General features: G+C 43.5%; 1 protein-coding gene and 1 long non-coding RNA gene across 2 annotated transcripts; one reads left to right on the forward strand and one right to left on the reverse strand.

The window, feature by feature from the left end:
• The first annotated feature begins 150 nt into the window (after positions 1–150).
• Positions 151–1,539, forward strand: LOC139568685 (uncharacterized). The gene is made up of 3 exons (XR_011673648.1): positions 151–288; positions 563–720; positions 791–1,539. It is a non-coding gene; the product is annotated as an uncharacterized lncRNA (long non-coding RNA).
• Positions 1,540–1,630: 91 nt separating this feature from the next.
• Positions 1,631–16,547, reverse strand: LOC139568681 (envoplakin-like). The gene is made up of 22 exons (XM_071390679.1): positions 16,319–16,547; positions 12,764–12,863; positions 12,490–12,644; positions 12,039–12,162; positions 11,590–11,721; positions 11,429–11,470; positions 10,938–11,099; positions 10,642–10,749; positions 10,347–10,442; positions 9,986–10,099; positions 9,209–9,355; positions 8,689–8,843; positions 8,460–8,560; positions 7,972–8,132; positions 7,308–7,444; positions 7,039–7,177; positions 6,553–6,746; positions 6,234–6,384; positions 6,034–6,117; positions 5,814–5,921; positions 5,570–5,662; positions 1,631–5,450 (listed from the first exon to the last, which is right to left on the reverse strand). The coding sequence occupies exons 1-22, from the start codon at positions 16,369–16,371 to the stop codon at positions 2,061–2,063; spliced, it is 5,946 nt and encodes a 1,981-aa protein (XP_071246780.1). The 5' UTR covers positions 16,372–16,547; the 3' UTR covers positions 1,631–2,060.
• Between the last annotated feature and the right edge of the window lie 4,489 nt (positions 16,548–21,036).

Consider the following 21,036-nt stretch of genomic DNA (forward strand, 5'->3'; position numbering starts at 1 on the left):
CAATAACTGGAGCCTGAATAATTATTGACGACTTCCTGAATGGCTAGAAAAGGGGGCGCGTAAAAAAAAATCACGTTATGTGACGTTGTGAAACATTACGGCCTTCAACAATTACGGCCTTGAACATTACGGACAAAACACTAATCTGGCATCTTTATAGTATTTGGCCTATTTTACCCTTTGATAACTTATTGAGAAGATGCTTCCAGCACCTGCAGTCTTTCATTTCCTTTGGGAAGTCAACTTTGGTGCAGTCAAGGAGGGAGATTCAGTGAGAACATTTGGAAGGTGAGGAGTGTCTACCGCAATTGTTATTAAGAAAGGGGTCGTGGTTATGACTGGAGCGAATCAGTGGAATGGTATCAAATACATGAACCGCATGGTTTCCAGGTGTTCGATGCCATTCCATTTGCTCCGTTCCGGCCATTATTATGAGCCGTTCTTCCGTCAGCAGCCGCCTCTGGTACTATCTTTAAAACACACCATGTATAATCGTAGTTTTTTTTAAATGATTTGTTATCCCTTTTGGATTGCATGGCTAACAGACTAGTTCATTTTCTAGATTGGTGAGTTACCAACCAGAGGAATCGAAGGCTACACTGTCTATCCAGCATGCAGCAAGACAGCACCAAGTTGTTGTTCAGACTCCATTTGTGGAACCCTTTGACCCCATCATTGGAGCCCAGTACATAGTTCTGGGCGAGATTGAAAAAGCAGAGGGTAAGATGAGGTTTTTATTTGGTTTATATGCTTTGTAACTCCCAAAACCCACGTACCTATCTCTTCACAGGAGGCGATGGTGTGATGGTCCATGCCCGTGTGCTGAACTGTGTGGATGGGGTGAACCTAGCCCTGCTACAGAGAGGAGTCACTGAACAGAGGAGCTACTTCAGAGAGAGGGGGGAGAGTAAGGGAGATGCTGCTACTGCTGCTCAGCCACGTGCTCCTCTCTGACCTGGACCCCAATAAGAATTCATCTGTCACAACTGCTGCACTGATACAGTGCTACTGGTGGAAAGTTATGAACCAGGTGGAATTTAATGACATGTTGTAATGTTTATATGACCTCATTTATACCTCAGATGGATTGTGTCAAAAGGTCATATTTTATTATGGTTGGACCATTTTCCCAAATAGCCGATTACATGGAGATGTCAAAGATTAGGAGACTGTGCCTCTAGCTAATTTAGAATGGCGAAGGGTGGAATTACACTATAAAAAGACTTCTGAGGAAATCCTGATTGATACACAAAAGCTGCTTGTTCTGGTGCACTGTGAAGTCCTGCCTTTGTCATACGATATCAGTTTCGGAAGACACCCTCTTCCTACTGACAGAGTTTGGCAGGTTCACTGAATGTTGGGTCAGGTGTATGAAGTAGGTCAAGAAAATGCATACTTACATTCTTATTGTAGCTAATCTAAGATAAGAGAGAATGTTTGATGTGGCCATTTATGCAATGTTTACATTTGTGAGTGAAAACTGATATGTCGTTTGGAAATGTATCTTTGTGAGAAACATAAATTCTTGATTTGATATTAGATGTATTTGTGGACGAGGTGTGTGTTATCATGTTGCTTTGTTTGGTAGTTAATTCGTCTATTGTGTTGGAAATGAAGAAGCAAGCACATGTTGACAATCTAATCTTTAATAATTATTTTCTTGATACAGTATCAAGGTTGCATTTAAAAGGATCAGTGTCAGGAGAATAATAAGACATAGGAATAATAAGAAATAGACAAGCAAAACTTAGTCAATAACATTGCACCATGTCCCATCATCTCTAGTAAAACAATCATATCAAGGATAAACAAAAAAACAAAACTCCTTTGTGTCTTTCCTTTTTTAAAGTAGATTCTGCCATCTCCAAACAAATTTGGTAAACAAAAGCAACTCAGCAGCAACAATCATGACCTTACAGTGAGCTATGCCGTATTCTCAGACAAAATTAAATTACACATTCTGGGTAGTATTGATATTTATGTTTATACAATATAATTTGACTTCATATTATTCACCCTAGAGACAACAATACCCTCCAAGCACACTGTTAACAGGTCTATTATCTCGAAGAAAATCGATGAGAATTGTATGTAGGGGTGTAGCTGCTGCCAGACACTTTGGAGGAAGCAGGTAGCATCAGTAGGCCAGACTGAGGATCTGTCTTGCAGCGGGCCATCGCTTGCTTGTAGTTGATTTTATCCTTTGTTGTGGGGTCGACAATTTCCTTGGCGTAGTTGTACTCGTCCTGAAGCTCTCTCATCATGGTGCTGTCAATCATTTTGTTTCCAATGGCCTCCTGTATGCCCACACGGTCCGTGTTGTTGGGATTTACCAGCCCTCCCGTCAGGTGTTGCACCTCCATGTAACGCAGGGCAGTTTCTTTGGGCATCCAACCTTTCAAGACGGCCTCTCCCACCGACAGGCGTTCTCTGGTCGTGGGGTCCTCCACGCCAGTGTAGGCTTTCTGGGCGTTGAGTAACCTCTGCAGTTGGCTCGAATCGATGAGGCCCCTCTCGGCTGCTTTGTGGACCGAGTATCTCTCCTGTGTGCTGATGTCAATGATGCCCCCTGTAGCAGCCTGCGCTTCCAACAGCTTCTGTGCCGTGCCGCTTTCGATCAGCTTGCGGGCCACTGCACTGCGTATGGAGACGCATGTGTCAGTGTTTGTGTCAATTACACCAGCGATAGGATATCTTTCCTTCGGGGCAGGAACAGGGGCACTGCTGGTAGGGGACGACTTTAGCGAGGATGCTGGCTTTGATGTGATTGAGTTGAACTTGGGCTGTTTCTCTTTTTCACCTGCGACAAGGAGGGCAAACTCTGAAATAGGCATTTTCCCATCCTTGTATTTTTGCAGATCATACTGGGTCAGTTTTCCATCTCTCAAGGCATTTTTGATAGAGTACTGCTTGCCGCTCTTGCGATCCTGCAGCACAGAGGTCTCCCCATCAGGTCCCATGGAAGTTATTTCCTCCCAATCGCACTCCAGCTCTTGCAGATGCATGTACTGGGTACGGTCGATCAGTCCCTGCAGGTAGGCTTCATATGGCGATAGTTCTTTGCCAGTATCAGGGTCCAAGATGGTGATTTTAGTGGAGACATTGGTCTCCTTTGTCCGGGTCTCTGTATGGTCTTCCTTCTCCTTGTCCCTTTGGAGTTCCCTGATGGTGTTGTCTTTCTGGTGGATCGTGTCTTTCTCGTCCAGTATCTCCCTCTCCAGACGCTGCACGTCAGACTCCATCTTGACGCTCTTTTGTCTGTTGATCTGGCTTCTCTCGCTCATCAGCTTGGTCTGCTGCTGGAACGATACGCTGATGTCTTGCCTCTCAGACTCCAACTTCTTCAGCTCCCGGGTGAGGTTGTCTTTCTCCCTCTGCAAGGTGTCCCTGGCCAGAATGAGACTTGTCTCTTCCCGAGAAGTGCTTGACTGAGTGCCATTCAGTCGGTTGAGTTTATCAGAGAGTTGTTTGATTTTTTCCTCCAGGTCCTGCCTGGCATGTTTCTCCTGAGACACCAGGCCCTTCAGGCGGTATCTCTCTGCTTCTACAGCCTGGTCTTTCTCCACACGGATAACCTCTTTGTACACTGTCTTCTCAATGGCCTTTTCTCGCTGAAGGAGCTCAAGCTTGACATTGGTGTTCCTGATGTTTCTCTGAATATTCAGGACGTCATTGGTTTCCTTGTCCATGTCTGAGCGAAGACCATTGGTCATCCTCTCCAGTCTGGGGTCTCTCTCAACTTTCAGGACCTCCTCGACAACGATACTCTCCTCGACGGGCGGTGGGGCATTCTCAAGCTCTTTGATGCGCAGTTTGATCTGTTTCAGTTCAAACTCCACTTTAATCTTCCTCTGATGTTCGTCACTCTGCTTTAGGATGTTCTCCTTCTCCTCCACTAAGGTTTTAAGTTTTTGCATCTCAAGCTCTAGCTGCCGGCGGGACTTAACCTCCTCATCCAGACTCCTGCCAAGCTTATCATGCTCAACTATCTGCTTGGGGTCCTTCTGTAGACGCACCACCTCCTGCACCACCACTTTTTCCTCTGGCTTTTGTCTCTCCAGCTGGATGTACTTGTTTTGCAGGTCGAACACCATCTCCTCAGTGGTACGGCGACACTGTTGCTCTTCGCGTACCTCCTTTCTCAGCCGATCAGCCTCCTTCTCCAAGAGCGGATCGTCCTCATACTTGAAGATATCTTTGGTCGTAAGCTTTGTCTCCACCTTGGATTTTTCTGCTTTCCACTCGTCCCTCTCTTTTCTCAGGAGGTTAATCTGGTCCTCTACATTATTGTAAGTATGGTGCAGATGGTTCACCTGATCATTGAGCCTTTGTATCTCTCTTTCATTCTCAGGGCTCCTCTCCTCTTTCACCACATCTTGGATGATTTCCTTCAGCTCCACCTTTGGCTTCTTGGAACGCAGGGCTTCCAGATCGACCATGACCAGAGTGATCTGGTCCTGTAAGTCAGAACGCTGCTTGTTCAAGTCTTGAACATCTTTCTTCAGACGCATTATCTCCAACTCTGTTTGTGGATCTATGCGGTAGATCTCATTGACGATTTCCTTGAGTTCGACCTTGGGCTTCCACTGCCCCACCTCGCTATACCGAATTTTGAGCTGAGAGACCTCCTTGACCAGAGAGTCCGTCTCAATTTTCTCTCCCTCTAGGCCTGATCGAATCCTCTTGGATTCATTGATGAGCTCAGGGTCCTGTTCGACTTTCTTCACCTCCCTGGTGACCATCTTGGGCTGAATGGTGGGAATGATCCTCTCCAATGCATTGATCTGGCTCCTCGTTTTAAAGATCTCGTCATTCAGAGTCTTGCTCTTGTGGCCTTCATCTGCGATTTCCTTTTCAAATGTTTTAACAGCCTTGAGCATCTCTGGATCCTTCTCCAATCGAATCACCTCCTTTTTCATAACCTTCTCCCTGATGTTGGGTCTTGTAGCATTCAGGATGGTGACCTCTGTCTTCTGTTGAATGACTTCTCCCTCTTTTACTCGAACCTCATTGTTTATCTTGCCGATCTCATCTTTTAACTTGGAGGCTTCTACATCCAACTGAGGATCTCTCTCAAACTCAGTCACCTCTCTAGTCACCAGTTTGGGCTTGATGCACTTGAGGTCGTCCCCAAAATTGGCGATTTTGATTTTCACACCCTCAATCTCACCCTGGGTACGGCTGCGCTTCAAGGCCTCTTTGTGGATTTGGTCCTCCAGATCTTTTAGGTCGGTTTCCAGTTTAGGGTCGCGGTAGTACTCGAGTACCTCCTTCTCCTCAACTCGATGCATCCCTTTACGGCTCTTCAGAGACAGCATCCTGGTTTTGAAATTTGCCACGTCAGTCTCAGCACGGCTGCGTCTATCGCTCTCCGCACTCAACTCTTGCTGCAGGCTCTTTATGTTTATGGTTGGTTTTAGGGTTGGTTCTATGGATTGTTTCTCATGTTTCTACAAAAAGTAAACAAAAAATACTTCAACATTTTCATAATTTTGTATCCTAAACACATTCAATTGATCAAAATTGGCAGTGGGAAAGAAGTTACGTGCACCTAGATTTTCCAACTCACCTGAGCGATGAGGTTCTTAGCAAAGCCCATCTGATTGAGCTGCTGGTCATTCTCAGCTGATGTTTTAGCATAGTGGTTCACCACAGCCTTTTCCTGTAATATACAAAGAAGCACAGCCATCCTTCAGCTCACAGTGCTCAAGAAAACATGCAGGAAAACATGATGCACCCTACATTGGTCTGCATAGAAGTTGATAAACATGAATGTAATTTGTGTCTATTGACTTCCATTCCTTATGCATTACCTGGTTCTGCACAGTATCAGCAAGGGTGGAGGTGTGACGTTTTTTGGAATCTTTGGCTCCCACATTGTCGAGGGTGCTGCTGTATTTGTCAGTCTTGACCTCATATTCCTGCACAAGCAGTTGAAATTAAGATTTTGTTATTCAATATCCAAATATCTGTTACACAAATAAAAGGTTAATCATGATGCAGTAGGATAATGTAACTTAATCAGAGTCTTACATTGAGGATATTCTGCAAATCTTGGGAAAGGTCAACCACTCTGTCCAGGTCGTCTCCCTTCCTCTTGATGTCATCCACCACCCTCTGCAATAAAAATTACTATATTAAACTTGATTGCAAAATATGTGTCTTACAATGATATTTTAAGAATATCGTCAACAATTTCAGAGCTTCTTGACACACAACACAAACAAACTGACCTTCTGGGAGGTCTGCTTGGAGTTGACCTGTGATAGGTCATCGCTGGGGCTGATCTTGTTGTCAGGCAGATTTTTCAGGAAGGAGTTCAGAGATTTGCTTGTGTTCTGGAATTCCTGGTTCTTGCCTGCAGCCTCTTGCAAGAGGCCCTCTCTGAGAAAGAAAAACGCAATGAAAAACACTTTCATGATGACAAACTGAAAACAATTGTTCTGTTCATCTGACGTTCGAGCAAACAAATGGACTATTTTGATACCATATATTTGCAGACATGGTGTGTGCAGTCAACGTTAGCTAACAGACAAGTGGCCCTGGGCTCACCTCTCCTTCAGCTGGTTGTTGACATTAGAGTAGCGGTTCTGTAGTTGTTTGACCTGGGTCCCCTGGCGATGGATGTCTGGGCAGTACTCCTGGTAGCCCTGCTGCAGGGAACTACACAGCTGCTCGCTGGTCTCCAGGTCCTGGCCCAGCTTCTTCAGTTCATCCTGAGAGCCTGCCACGTCCTTACGCAGACTCTGTAGAGAACAGATATGATAAACGTGTCCTGGTGGTGTGCATTTAGCTAAACTAGAAGGGATGACTGAAATGTGCAGTCAAATGATACAGTCCTTTATTACTTCAAGTCAACTACTAGGGTATTCTCTGGTCCAATTTGTTCAAGGATACTGTAGAATCTATTTGGTTCTCTTGAGAAAGCTGAGGTGTGTCCAAAACGGCACACTAATCCAAGGCAGTGTAGGCAATGGTCCTGGTCAAAAGTATTTCACTATATAGGGAATAGGGTGCACTGGTAATTGTCCCACCCACCTGGATCTCCTGGGTGCGGGCCTGAATAGCATTGGGGACATCTGGGATAGGGCCATCATTATTCAGCTTTTCCTCAAAGCCAGAGACGATGCCATCCACTTTCTTGATCTGCTTCTCCAGGTTCAGAGATGCATTAGCCCTATAGAAGAAATGGCAACAAAAATAATATATATCATTAACAGCAAGATCTGCTGTTTGATGCTATTTTCTGATAATATATCGCTAAGACAGGTGAACGGTGATAACGTATGTTTGTAAAATGGTCGTACTTCTTGTTAAATAGGTCGGCCAGGGCTGCGATGCCATCTTGCTTGTCCTTGGTAGCTTGAAGTTTGGCTGCAAGACCTTTGGAGACGTCCTTCTCCAACTTCGGCTGCTCCATAGCTGCCAGAGCATCTGCTGCTTTCTACGAGAGATACAACCACCGTATCATTAGGGTCCAGTACCATCCTCACCAACAATATCATAACTATCATCATCCTCATCGCCATAGTCATTAGACTCATCATCGTTGTCATCATCATCTTTAGGAGGCACGAATCCATCAATGTCATCAATGTCAATCTATAATTATTCAGATTTAGCTTGTCAACCAGCATGAAGATATATTGTACAGTTACAATGGCTGGTAGACATGCTTTCTATCTATCAAAAGTAGCTGAATAGGGTGCCATTTTGGATGTCCCCTTAGACTGTGCCTGAGGCTGGTCTGGTGGGTAATGTGGCCTGCAACACATATCACTCCACAGCGTGGGTACGAATCCCGGCTCCACCTCTACTCTCTTTCTCCCTCCTTCTCCGTCTCCTTGCTCCTTTCCTCTTGTATCGGTCTCAATAAAGTTAAAAACAAGACTTTCTCTCTCCTTCTCTGTCTTCCTGCTCACTTCCACTTGTATCTGTCTCAATAAAGTTAAAAACAAGACTCTCTCTCACCTCTTGCTCCTTCAGCCTCTTGGCCAGGTCGGTGGTGGGGTCACTGCGGTCAAGCGGGGCCCTCAGACGGCTCAACATGCCCTGCTTGGCTTTGACCAGGTCCTCATCCAGCTTATCCAGCTGACCGGCCACGGCTTTAGCTTTGGGGTTGGACGGAGGAGCTATGTGGGGGACACAGGGCAATGATAATCTGGCCTTATCAAAAGTAGTGCACTATGTAGGGAATAGGGTGCCATTTTATCTGCAGCCTTAGTTAATTTCACACATTGTATATGTACACATGTCCCATAAATACCCTTTGGCTTGGGGTTTACATGACGTGATGAATTGAATGTGATATCACAATGTGGTTAAAGGACAATGTTGAATCAAAAATTAGAGAAGCCATTTCTCCTTATTTACAGTTAATGATCATGGCAGTAACAGTAGCAGTTCCAGAGTTATTTGGAAGGCTTTGTTTTGGGATTAATAGAGCAACTGTTTCTCACCTGTGTATACGGGTTTCTCTTCGACACAACGGATCTTGTCCTTCACTGTGCCTAAATAAACAGCCCTCCTCTTCTTGATGTCGTCAAGCACATCACCGTGTCTGTGCGCGCACACACACACACACACAAATCATTAGAACTGAGACATTTTAATTCACAAAATCGACGTGTTATTGTCCATATGCATGTCATATAATTGACATAAATGACATATGCTCCTGTTGCTTACATGTCTACGGTGGCAATGGCCTCTGGGTCAGGCGGTGGGATCAGGAAGCAGACCCCTGGAAAGGTTTTGGTTGCCCCACTGCTGGTCAATACGTCCCAGTTCTCAACGTCTGAATTCGACTTGAGGGTGAACTTGTCCCCTCGAGTGAGTTCAGCCTAAAAGAACACAAAGAGAGAACTTCCCTCAGAATGGATCACATGTAAATATTCCTTTTCATCTTACAAACACAATGCCCAATACTGAGTTATCTAGGAACTTTAATTTACTTTCGTGAGTTCCCTAGTTACAGTAATGTTTGGTTTTGGGATGTTTACATGAGCCTACGTTACGTTGCATGCCTTGACACACCTCAGTGCAGTGGTAGTGCATTCTATTCTATTCTAGTAGTCACGCCATTGCTTAGTAGCTTTATCAAAGATTCTACAGAGGTTTCGAACCCGCTTCATACCGTAACCTGTGGTGGAGGCTCCGGGACAGGGTCAAAGTTAAAAGGTGAGAGGTCAAGAGCAGCTGGTCATACCTTCTCAGTCTTCCAGTCACAGAGAGAGTCCACGGTGGTGGACCTGGTGGGCGGGTAGCGGCGCAGTTTGAGAGGGGCGATGGTGGTGCTCCTCTTCCTCAGGTCAGCCAGGAGCTGCTCGTTGCGTTGCACCGTGCTCTCCTCCGCCTGAGAGAGAGAGAGAGAAAGAGAGAGAGAGAGAAGGAGAGAGAGTGGTAAAGGTGAAATTGGGACCCACCTGCATTGCATTTCAGCATAACCATTTTCCTTCACATTATTTAAATAATGTAGTATGGTAATGTCATGATAACGTTTGATAATGTGTGAAAGAAATGTAATGTCTTTAGAAGTGAAGTGTTAACACACACACTACCATTTATTTCCCTATTGTGGTGCAGGGAGTTAAAGCCCATAAATTGACACTGTAGAAAAAAGAATGGTCTTGAAAATGTTATTTTCATATATTTATTTGACATTGATAATAAATGTGCAGAGGTAAAAGCACGAGTTGTATTTATTTTTATCAATGTGAAATGCAATGTAGCATCTTTATGATTCATGGGTGTGTTGAAAGTTTACTGCGCAAGTTAACACCGAAGATTCAATGAGAACGGAACTGCATCCAGATGTACAATAGATATCAGTGTTCACATCCTGGCATTACCTATATTTGTGTTTGTTTGTTTGTGTTTTTTTTGTGTGTGTGTGTGTGTGCGCGTGCGTGTGTCAGAGAGGTTGGAAATAAGCAGAAGACAAATTTCCATCTAGTATGGACTAATAGAGGATATCTTCTCTTACCTCCAGTTGCAGAGTCATCGCTGAGCCACTCCTCCCAGTTGAGCCTTCCACTTTCTTCAGGCTAGAGTTGAGTTCACTCAGAGACTCCGATAGTGTCTCCACATCTAGTTGGTACTGAACAGGGAACAGACAACACATCAGAACATGGTATCTTTTTCACATACAGTATCTTTGACCTATCCAGGTTACTGATCATGCTGCAGTTTGAATGTCTATGCTAATGTGCTTAGGGACATTTCTGGTTCAAAACCAAACAGAAGATACCCTTTCCGTTCTGGCAATAAAGACGGAAGTCTGAATATTATTCTAAACTGATGTAGATACTATGAAGCCTTGTTAATGTATTCTGAGTGACATTTACCTTCTTGAAATCCTCCATGTAATCCAGATGGGTCTCTTGGCAGATGCACAGGTTGAGGAACTTCTGCCACTCATTCCGCAAAGAATCTCTCTGAGCCTGAAACGAGTATAAAGATGCAGGCATCACGTAAAGGGAAAATCTCGATATCTTTCAGGAACATTGTAAACTTGGTGGACCTAAATGTAGAAGTCTAATCTACGGAAGAGGGATCGATTCTTGACTGAAGACAATGTGAAATGGTAATAGTCTACAAGGGGAGGTGTACTTAAAGTTTTAATTGGTTATTGGCATGTACCTGTATTGGGGTGCTGGCCGGGTGCTTCAGCTCAATGAGTCGATCTCCGTCATCCTGGAGTTTGTTCACTTCGCTCTCATGGGACAGCAGGCTGTTGTTCTTGAAGTTCTGATTGAGATCAAAAAAGAAATATGATGTCACTGAACATGACTCCTTCAGTAATGGAAAACTAAATGTACATCCACGCCAGAAACCTATGAAACACCTCCTCAAGCAGCATTTTCATACTTTATTGTTATATTAAGTCTTATTGACATTGAGTGACACTCTATTTGACCCCTGAGACGGACTCTCACCTCATACTGTCTACGGACGTCCGGAGGGTCCAACATGTGGTCGCTCCAGTCCTGTTTCAGGATTTTTGTCTGTTCGTCTCCTAGATAGGCCAGCTCCTTGTTACAGCCCTGCATATAGTCATACAGACTGCTTAGGTAGTGGTGCCGCCATTTTGAATTGTCCTGTGGGAATAGAACAATGTTATATAACAACTGTAAAGAGTCACACCAAAAAGAGAACATATGTTACAATTACTTTTTGGTTGAAAGTGAAATCCCACAGATCCCATCAGAGGAGGCTGGTGGGAGGAGCTATAGGAGGATGGGCTCATTGTAATTGGCTGGAATGGAATAAATGGAACAGTATCAAACACGTCAAACATTTGGAAACCCCGTGTTGGACTCTGTTCCATTTATTCCATTCCAGCCATTACAATGAGCCCGTCCTCCTATACCTCCTCCCACCAGCCTCCTCTGGATCTCATAGTACCCATATGATAACTATGACTTACCAAAAGGTTGTTGTATTGTTTCTTGATGGCAGCATACTCCTCCTGAAACACAAATTAATTGTTGTCATGGTCACTAGCTACAAGACGTTTTCAAACACATCCATTAAATCCATGAACCCTGTAATTCATCGTCACGGAGATGAGAGAGTTGAAGGGGTTACCTTGGTGCTGGTGGAGCTGCTGCTGAGCTGAGAGCTGTAGGCCTCGATCTCCTTGTGCAGTATGTTGTGGGCAGCGATCTGCTTCTTCAGGTCAGCCATGGTGGGCCCATACTCTTCTGTGTTCACCTCCCTCTGAGAGACAGACGCACAGAAGAATATGGTCAGTCATGGACACAATTAGACTCAGAAGAAAACTAAAAGAGGCTTTGTGGTAGCATGGGGTATCTTAAATGAACATAAACTGTAGGATAACGATGAACTGAACGTTGTGTACTGTTGTGTTAGCTAAGTCAGTCAATATATAGTACAACTGAAGTCAATTTCAGCTTGGATTGGTCAACAGAACAGTGTGTCAAGAGGATGAGCACCATGCTTTTATAAGGATGTTTACAATATGGAGGCTTGGTCTTAAGTTAGTTGCCAAAGATGAAGAGGACACTTGATTTTACCTGTTTCTGATTGAGCACTGAAGCCCAGTCGATTCTGGGCTTCAGCTCCACATCGTTGACAGGCTCATAGATTTCCCGGTAGAAGGCACAGTCTTTCAGCCAGCGGTCATGGAGGTGACTGACACTGGAATGAACAAAAGGTTGAGGGAGGGAGGGGAAAAGACGTTTAGTATGTTTAGCATGAGCATGATAACAAAGAGAACTGGCAAGAGCAACACGTTTTAGTAAATAAATCCAGATGGACCTTACTGCATCCCCCAATGATCAAATGTCTTAAAGGGAAAAAATGGATTTCTGCAGAGACTAATCTTTTTGAAGCAGCTGAAGAGCCCAAATGATATCAGCGTTCATAAGAGATATCCCATTTCCCATCTCATTTCAATGAAATTGTAGAATAAACGTTGAATTGACATTTGTGCCCAGTGGGATGGGCCTAGAAGAGGTCACTCACTCGCTCTCTATCTCGCTGCTTTGGGGGTGTTTGCACTTCTTGGCCTTGTCCACATCCAGGAAGAGGTCATTCAGCAGGCCCTCAGCCTCAGACAGGTTGCTTGCCACCACTTTCTGGTGCTGGAGGGGCCGGTTTTTCTTCTCATTCTCTGCATCCTACATGGCAATGGGGATGAAGACAGTAGGTGAGTCAACAGAATGGTTAGTGGCCAGAATTGAAGTCCATGGACACACTATTATTTAGAGAGAAAGAAAGAGAGAGACCGTCATCTCACCACAGCCAGTAGCTCTTCGGCACGGAGGACATTTTTCTCCACCTGGTCGGAATTCTTTTGCATCCGTGCAATCACCAAGGCCAAGTCGTTGGCTGTGGACCTGTTTAGAGGGCAAAGGTTAAAGGTTAAAGATCTGATTTAGAAAAATAGCAAAGAAGATACAAAATGCAAAGAGGAAAGAGGCAGAGAGAAGAATGTGGACATGGAATCTCTGTCTGAATCGAGCACTTCAGTTGTTGTCCTTGACTTAAGTGACCAATGAAGGTCAAGGTCCTAAACATTTAAGATGGATGCAGAGGCCATTATCCTTGTGGAAGCTATCCAATTACAAAACCTAACACGCAAAATCATTAGATATAAAACCACAGGCTAAGAATAGATAGCGACACAGAGTAGATGTGTGTGAAGCTGTCCTCCGTGAACTCCCTTTGTCCAAAATCAACACTTTGTCCAAGACTAACAAAAGTCCAAATGTATTACTAGGACCAGGAGTTCTTATGTGACTTGACCAGGAAGAACTCTGGGCCATAGTTAGAAGCTATAACTAGGGCACTGGGTTCTTGATGTTCAGGAAAAACTCCTGGCCCTACATAAGACAACACTCTTGAACTGAAACCACGAATGAGTCCCAAAAGGCACCCTATTCCCTTCATAGTGCAATACTTTTGACCATGTCTCCGGTCAAAAGTAGTGCACTATGTAGGGAATAGTGTGCCATTTGGGACCGAACCCAATGGCCTCTCTAGAGGTGACGACCTGGGATCAACAGGAGGGTGAATCACTTCCACTGCCCCACCTGAGAATTCCCAAAACGCTGAACATTCCATCATTCCACAACAACTATTTGTTTGTCTCCCTGTCACTCCCTCTGTGTGACTGTGACTACCTGTATTGCTCTCCCTCTCTGCCGACCTAGTGGGTACTCTCCCAGGGCAGTGTTCAAGGTACCTAGTGGGTACTCTCCCAGGGCAGTGTTCAAGGTACCTAGTGGGTACTCTCCCAGGGCAGTGTTCAAGGTACCTAGTGGGTACTCTCCCAGGGCAGTGTTCAAGGTACCTAGTGGGTACTCTCCCAGGGCAGTGTTCAAGGTACCTAGTGGGTACTCTCCCAGGGCAGTGTTCAAGGTACCTAGTGGGTACTCTCCCAGGGCAGTGTTCAAGGTACCTAGTGGGTACTCTCCCAGGGCAGTGTTCAAGGTACCTAGTGGGTACTCTCCCAGGGCAGTGTTCAAGGTACCTAGTGGGTACTCTCCCAGGGCAGTGTTCAAGGTACCTAGTGGGTACACTCCCAGGGCAGTGTTCAAGATACCTAGTGGGTACTCTCCCAGGGCAGTGTTCAAGGTACCTAGTGGGTACTCTCCCAGGGCAGTGTTCAAGGTACCTAGTGGGTACTCTCCCAGGGCAGTGTTCAAGGTAGAGCATTGATCTCCAGAGAGGGTTAGAAGTGTGTTGAATAATTCTCCACAGATTTGAATCCAGGCTATTCAGATTGCCTGATAAACTGTAAAATACTGTATGTAACTGTCATCTTACAACTGTTCATCTGAGTTGGGATCAATTCGTTTCACCAATTCAGGTGATATTCAGTGCATGTGTAGAAAATAGTCCACTATTTTGACTGTGTAGTTGAATTTGCTGAACTGACTACATTCGACGACCCCAACATTTCTGCCCATGTTCCTTTTAACCTCAGGAGCCATTTTGAAATAAAAGTGCTGTTATCAACAGTAAAACATGTATTATGATGTAATGAGATTACATATGCTTGTACCAGCAGCATAAGATGACCGATTCAGTAGATCTGTGTTCTCACATCAACCTGCCCCTAAGGACCATAGCAGCACTGATGTGATGTCACTCACCTTCCCTTTAAATACCAGCACTACAGGACTCACAAACCTCCTGTTGAAACACCACTATCCCTCCAATGACAACTTCTACAGGTGATGGATTGGGTAAACTATTTATTTTTTATTTCACCTTTATTTAACCAGGTAGGCTAGTTGAGAACAAGTTCTCATTTGCAACTGCGACCTGGCCAAGATAAAGCAAAGCAGTTTGACACACACAACAACACAGAGTTACACATGGAATAAACAAACATAAAATCAATAATACAGTAGAAAAATCTATATACAGCATGTGCAAATGAGGTAGGATAAGAGAGGTACGGCAATAAATAGGCCATGGTGGCGAAGTAATTACAATATAGCAATTAAACACTGGAATGGTAGAATGTGCAGAAGATGAATGTGCAAGTAGAGATACTTAAGTGCCTTATACACATTAAATGCAGGCCCTGGCCTAGATTTTACACGAATGTCCTCCTCCATATCTAAGATAGACCTACTATACTAAAATATCTTCACTGCGATTAAATGCTTCATCAACAGTTGTACTGTAGCACCGTTCACAGTGCTGATACAGATGTTTCAATTGTGTTTAACAGAAAGACAAGCGGTCTATCAATCAGACAAGGACATTCCCTTTAAATATCCCATTTGCACCACCGTGGCGAGAGAGTGAGCCAACACCCATAGGCTGTGGAGAAACCAGCTGAACAGCACAGACAGAGGTCTTATCTGCCCTGATCAGCAGGGCCATCAGACACACCAGTGGCACTCCTCTCACTCTCTCTCTCTCTGAATGGTCATCCCCTCTATCTTTCATCTCGGTCCAGGTGTCGTGCATGGATACTATAAGACAATCATCCTCAGTCTCCATTGACTCAACAGTCTCCATTGACTCAACATGAACACCACCCATCCTGGTGCTAAGCGGTCTGTGCTGAGGGTGAGACAAAACAAAAGGTCAGGGTTGATTTTCAACCTTAGGGAAGCGCAAGTGATTCATATTTTTCTAATCGGGTGACATTTGATTCATCGCTAATGTAGGCCTACAGGCTACGCTTTTGATGACGCATTGACATAGGAGTCATACTTGATTGATGGATGAACATTGATAAAAATATGTGTCCCTATCTACCTTATCTAAGTACTGTATGTCCTACTCTTTCGTGGTAATGTAGAAATCTTGACGCCATCATATATCCCTCCACGGGGAATGTTATAATGACGTGAATAGTCACCAAATCAATGTGAATCTAATGAGTCGTACCATTTGATAACGCCATCAAATTTTAGAATCTGTTTTACGTGACCTGAAAACACACACACACATACACAAACAGGTGATTGAGCAAATCTGACCTAAGGCCACATTAAACCCCCGCAAAACCTACAATAACATCAAGACAACCAAAGAGACAAACAAAACTTCTCTTCATATCTTTACATGGAACAAAGTTGGTCTTCTTGACTACAACACCATGCCAAAACACACAGTAAACCATCTATCTTCCAATCTCCATTATCCAGGAGTTAGGAATGAAATAAACAAAGGAGATTCCAGAGGATTCTATGAGAAAGAGGACAACACAGCAAACACAGGAGATATGAAACAAATCCAAGTTTAGGAAGAAGGAGAGGAAAGGAGGAAGGAGGTGGAGTGGAGGGGGTTGCATGACCGAGTTTGCTATCTTTCCTTAAAGACTCACTTGCTGATCTTGCCGGACACCTTCAAGCTATTACTGTCCTTCTTCTTGAACATCCTGGATCTTTTAGTGAGTGGAAGTTCCACTCCACGGACAGAACTCAAGTCTCTCTGGTCCCCTCACACTCTCTGTTCCTCTCTCGCTGTCACAGATAAGACACACACTACCTGTGCGTATTTTACTGTGTGTCCCCGTTGGTGTCAGCACTGTGATTAAGCTGACTGAAAGAGTACCTGTGCCCCTCCCTGTTTACAATCTATTTAGTTCCACAGGACCGGGCCAACCTGTTCTTACACACTCCTTCTCCTCACTTCTGCCCTCCTTTACTCACCTCTAGTTCAACCCTCCCCATTCCTTAGTTCACTGCCACTCATTGAGGTTTTCTAAAGTCACTGTCGCTATTTTGCTAGGGAGTCCGGAGAAACATTTGTTTCTATAAGGATCCGTGTAGAATAACATATGGGCTTGTGGGTAATTAGATACTAATAAGTATAATGTAAACCTATAATGTAAAGGTAATGTAAACCTTAAACAAGGCAAGATGAAGTACAATCCTATCTTAGTGGATGCCTGTGTACTCTGTTCCTATAGTGTGTGTGTGCGCAGAGGGGCCATAAACAAATAGAAATGTTGACATTGTAAAACAGGGTTCCTCAACTGGCGGCCCGCCGGTGGTTTAATTTGGCCCCCAAGTTTTTCAAACTTTAATTGTTGGAAATAAAGGACTAAAAACACCAGTAAGTCAGCTCCAAGTGATTTTAATTGTGTAAATCTGTTTCCAAGTATTCTCACGCATAATAGAGACACACGCGATCATCTACAAATGTAAGAAAGGTTTGAAATTATTATACTTTAGTCAACTATTATATCTGTTTGGGCTTTTTGTGGTCAATTTGCAGTTTATAAATTATTTGTAATTATGTTCCGGTCACCCGATCATCCGCTCAAGAAAATAATTGCCCTGCGGCAGATAGATGGTTTCCTGTGTGATGATCCCTGTTGTAACACAATCCATTTCCAAGTATTACATTGATTTTAAAAAAGCAACAAAAATCTTTCTGAATTCAAGTTCAGAATGATTTTAAAAAAAGCAACAAATATCTTTCTGAATCAAAGTTCAGAATGTTAGAATGTATCCAACAGAGAAATTATATTTTACACATACCATAAGAAAATTGGGTCTGTTATATACATTGCTGGTACATATTCCTTACAGTGGGCTTCAACCAAGCTTTCACAAATGTGACCAGACTTCTCTATGGGGGCTTATGTCAAATGTAAGTGATTTTCTTTCATTTTTTACATTTTATACAAACTCAGCTTCAAAATGTATTTCATACACTCGTCTTCAAGAAGCCATTTCTGGAAACTAACGTCGAACGACCCCTTGGAAATGGCCTGTCACAAATCCACAATAAAGTTAGACATTATCCTCAATTACCTAGCTCTGGACAGGAGACTGCTGTGCACCTTTATAAAACCAGATATCAAAGTTATTAATGCTCTAATCAATAGGTTGACCAGAAATCAACAAGGAACAGGATAGAGGCCTAGAATGACTGTTATTGGGAGTGATCTAAGACAAGGGACATCTCAACTAGTAGGCCCACTGCAAAATGTTTAATCATACAAATACTCCATACATTGATAGTGTCCTTGTTTGCCAAACGGAAGACTTGTACATTTATTCAAGATTAGGGTTTCTGCTAAGCTTATCAACAATGGAAGATGGACAGGAATGTGGCTTGGAGACTTCAATTGCAAGAGAGTAAGATTGAGATAAAGAGCACACATTTGTTATATGCTCGGTCCCATTTTTATTGTGACAAATGGTGATGGAAATGGTGTTTTTCAAATAAATGATAATTGCAGAATCATTTTGAAGGTCCGCGTGGCACCTGAAGTAATTCTAAATGCTAGGTGGGAGGGCATACAGGCTGATGTCAATTTATTAATGCACAATTTGCCTCAATGGAAAATGGAAGACTTCACCCACTTCATTCTACATTCTACCTTGTGGATAAGACCCATTTGAAATGTGAAACAGTAGAAAGCGGTGTAACAATGGTTCTAAATTGTTAACTTTCCTTGACTTTAATTTATGACAACTGGTTTCAGAGGACCGGATGGGTGAAAGCATTCCAAGTACATAGGGACATGCCAAGTCCTTTCACTAGATCAGTGTTCTTAAAGGAAAGAGGAAAGGGAAACCAAATGTACAGCTATTTTTATTGACACAAGACAGTTCAATGGAAACGTACCGTAGCAGGCAATTGTCAATCTATTTTCTATGCAAAGTCAATAAATGTCATCAAAAAATAAATAAATAATTGCTGAAGTTAATGGTAACATAGCTACTGACCCTTAACTTGTTCCCAACCTTAACCAAACCCTTAATCCTGACCCTAATCTTATCCTAATTTTAATCCATTCTGAAATTAAATAATCAGTTCGCACGCCAGCCACATCCCCTTCATTTTTCCTTTACTCATGTCATACTGCGAAAGGACATTCACATTTTTTCTTTGTTGATAGATTATTTCCCCCATTCCTTTTGATGGCCGTTTGATTTTGGTTTACTATTTATTTTATTTGATCTGCCTAGTTTGCCTTAATTTAATTACCAGTTGTTTACTGAACTTTTGATTTATTGAATGTTTGATTTGCCTTAGACGTTATCTAAATTGTTTAAAATTTTATACTGAAAAAAATATATAAACGCAACAATTTGAACACTTTTATTGAGTTACAGTTCATACAAGGAAATCAGTCAATTGAAATCAATTCATGACTGGGCAGGGCCACAGCTATGGGAGGGCATAGGTCTACATCGCAGTTGCTAGCTGTGCCACTAGAGATCCTGGTTTGAGTCCAGGCTCGGTCGCGGCCCATGGGGCGGCGCACAATTGGCCCAGCGTCGTCCGGGTTAGGGAAGGGTTTGGCTGTCAGGATTGTCCTTGTCCCATCGCGCTCTAGCGACTCCTGTGGCATGGCGGACCGGGCGCATGCACGCTGACACGGTCGCCAGGTGTACGATGTTTCCTCCGACAAATTGGTGTAGCTGGCTTCCGGGTTAAGCGGGCATTGTATCAAGAAGCAGTGCGGTTTGGTTGGGTCGTGTTTCGGAGAACCCATCGCCTCTCCCGAGTCCATACGGGAGTTGCAGCGATGAGACAAGACTAACTACCAATTGAATACCATGAAATTGGGGAGAAAAAGGGGTACAAAAATAAATACAAATGTGACCAACACTTTACATGTTGTGTTTATATTTTTGCTCAGTATCGACTTATGTACAACCAAATAAAATTACTTTACTCAAAACAGCCATTAAAGGGATTATTTGTTTTACTTGATGTCACATGTTCAGTCTGGTTTAACCAGGCTATTATTTGCCCATTGATTGATAATTACCGTTACTGTTTTTGTTTTGGAAATGCCCATTAGCCTTCCTCAAGAATGGCCATGAGGGGGAAAATATGGCTGCTTTTATCAATGGGCAGGGTTGTCAATTTCTTTATATTTGGGGCGGCAGGTAGCCTAGTGGTTAGAGCATTGGGCCAGTAACAGAAAAGTTGCTAGATCGAATCCCCGAGCTGACAAGGTAAAAGTCTGTCGTCTGCCCCTGAAGAAGGCAGTTAACCCACTGTTCTTAGGCCATCATTGTAAATAATAATTTGTTCTTAATTGACTTACCTGGTTAAATAAAATAAAAAGATATGTAATGCCATACCACATGACTGTCATAATCATTAGGAAAACTCAGTTGTCATGCTGTCATACCGTTTGGGTGGGGTACAAGGAACACCAGAGATAGGGGAAACTTGGAGGAACTGCCAGCCTCAAGGTTCCTATGGCAACACTTCTGCAGTAAAAGTGCGTGGGAATACATTAAACATAGGTGTGTGTATACAGTAAAAGGTGTAAGACATCTACCCTAATACCACATTATTTTAGTACACACAAGTAGGATTGTGATTAGCCATTTTATATTGAAGTACATAACCCTGTATAGATATGTATACAGTAGAAGGAAAGTGATTCACCAGACAAACAGCACATCATAATCACCTACTCATACTGATGATGACTCCTGATCATGACCTATTATCACACACACAAAATGACCCATACGAGGTTAGAATGCATTTGATGGTGTCTGAAGTGTGCGTGGTGGAAGGCACATACCGGCGGTTCGTGATGACAGAGCCCAGCTGTCGGTTACCGATAAGGGATCAAGGGAAAAATGTTAGGTGGTGGGAAGAGGCTGGTTAGCTTTGAAAGTTGTTAACATGCATCACCTGTATGTCTGCCTGGAACAAAAACACACACCCAACACAGGCATCTCATGCTGCTCACACACCCACACCTGACACAAGAGCCTATGATCATGAAACTACACTAACAGGCTTCTGTGAAAGTGCCAAAAGCACTACTATAACACTGTGGTTCAAGCCCTGAATGCTGATTGGCTGACAGCTGTGGCATATCAGACCGTATACAACGAGTATGACAATAGATGTATTTTTACTGCTCTAATTAAGTTGGTAACCATTTTATAGCAATAAGGCACCTCAGGGGTTTGTGGTTTATGGCCAATATACCACAGCTACGGGCTGTATCCAGGCACTCCACACTGCGCCTAAGAACAGCCTTTAGCCATGGTATATTGGCTATAAAAAACACACCCCTTCGTGCCTTATTACTTCATTATAATAGCA

The sequence above is a fragment of the Salvelinus alpinus genome, chromosome 2 (genome assembly GCF_045679555.1).
Source record: "Salvelinus alpinus chromosome 2, SLU_Salpinus.1, whole genome shotgun sequence".
Lineage (NCBI taxonomy): Eukaryota > Metazoa > Chordata > Actinopteri > Salmoniformes > Salmonidae > Salvelinus > Salvelinus alpinus.

Coding starts and splice junctions, on each gene's coding strand:
- LOC139568681 (XM_071390679.1), bottom strand. CDS start 16,371: ATGTTCAAGAAGAAGGACAGTAATAGCTTGAAGGTGTCCGGCAAGATC. Junction 11,100..11,428: donor AACAATACAACAACCTTTTG/GTAAGTCATAGT, acceptor CTATTCCCACAG/GACAATTCAAAATGGCGGCA. Junction 10,750..10,937: donor ACGTCCGTAGACAGTATGAG/GTGAGAGTCCGT, acceptor GATCTCAATCAG/AACTTCAAGAACAACAGCCT.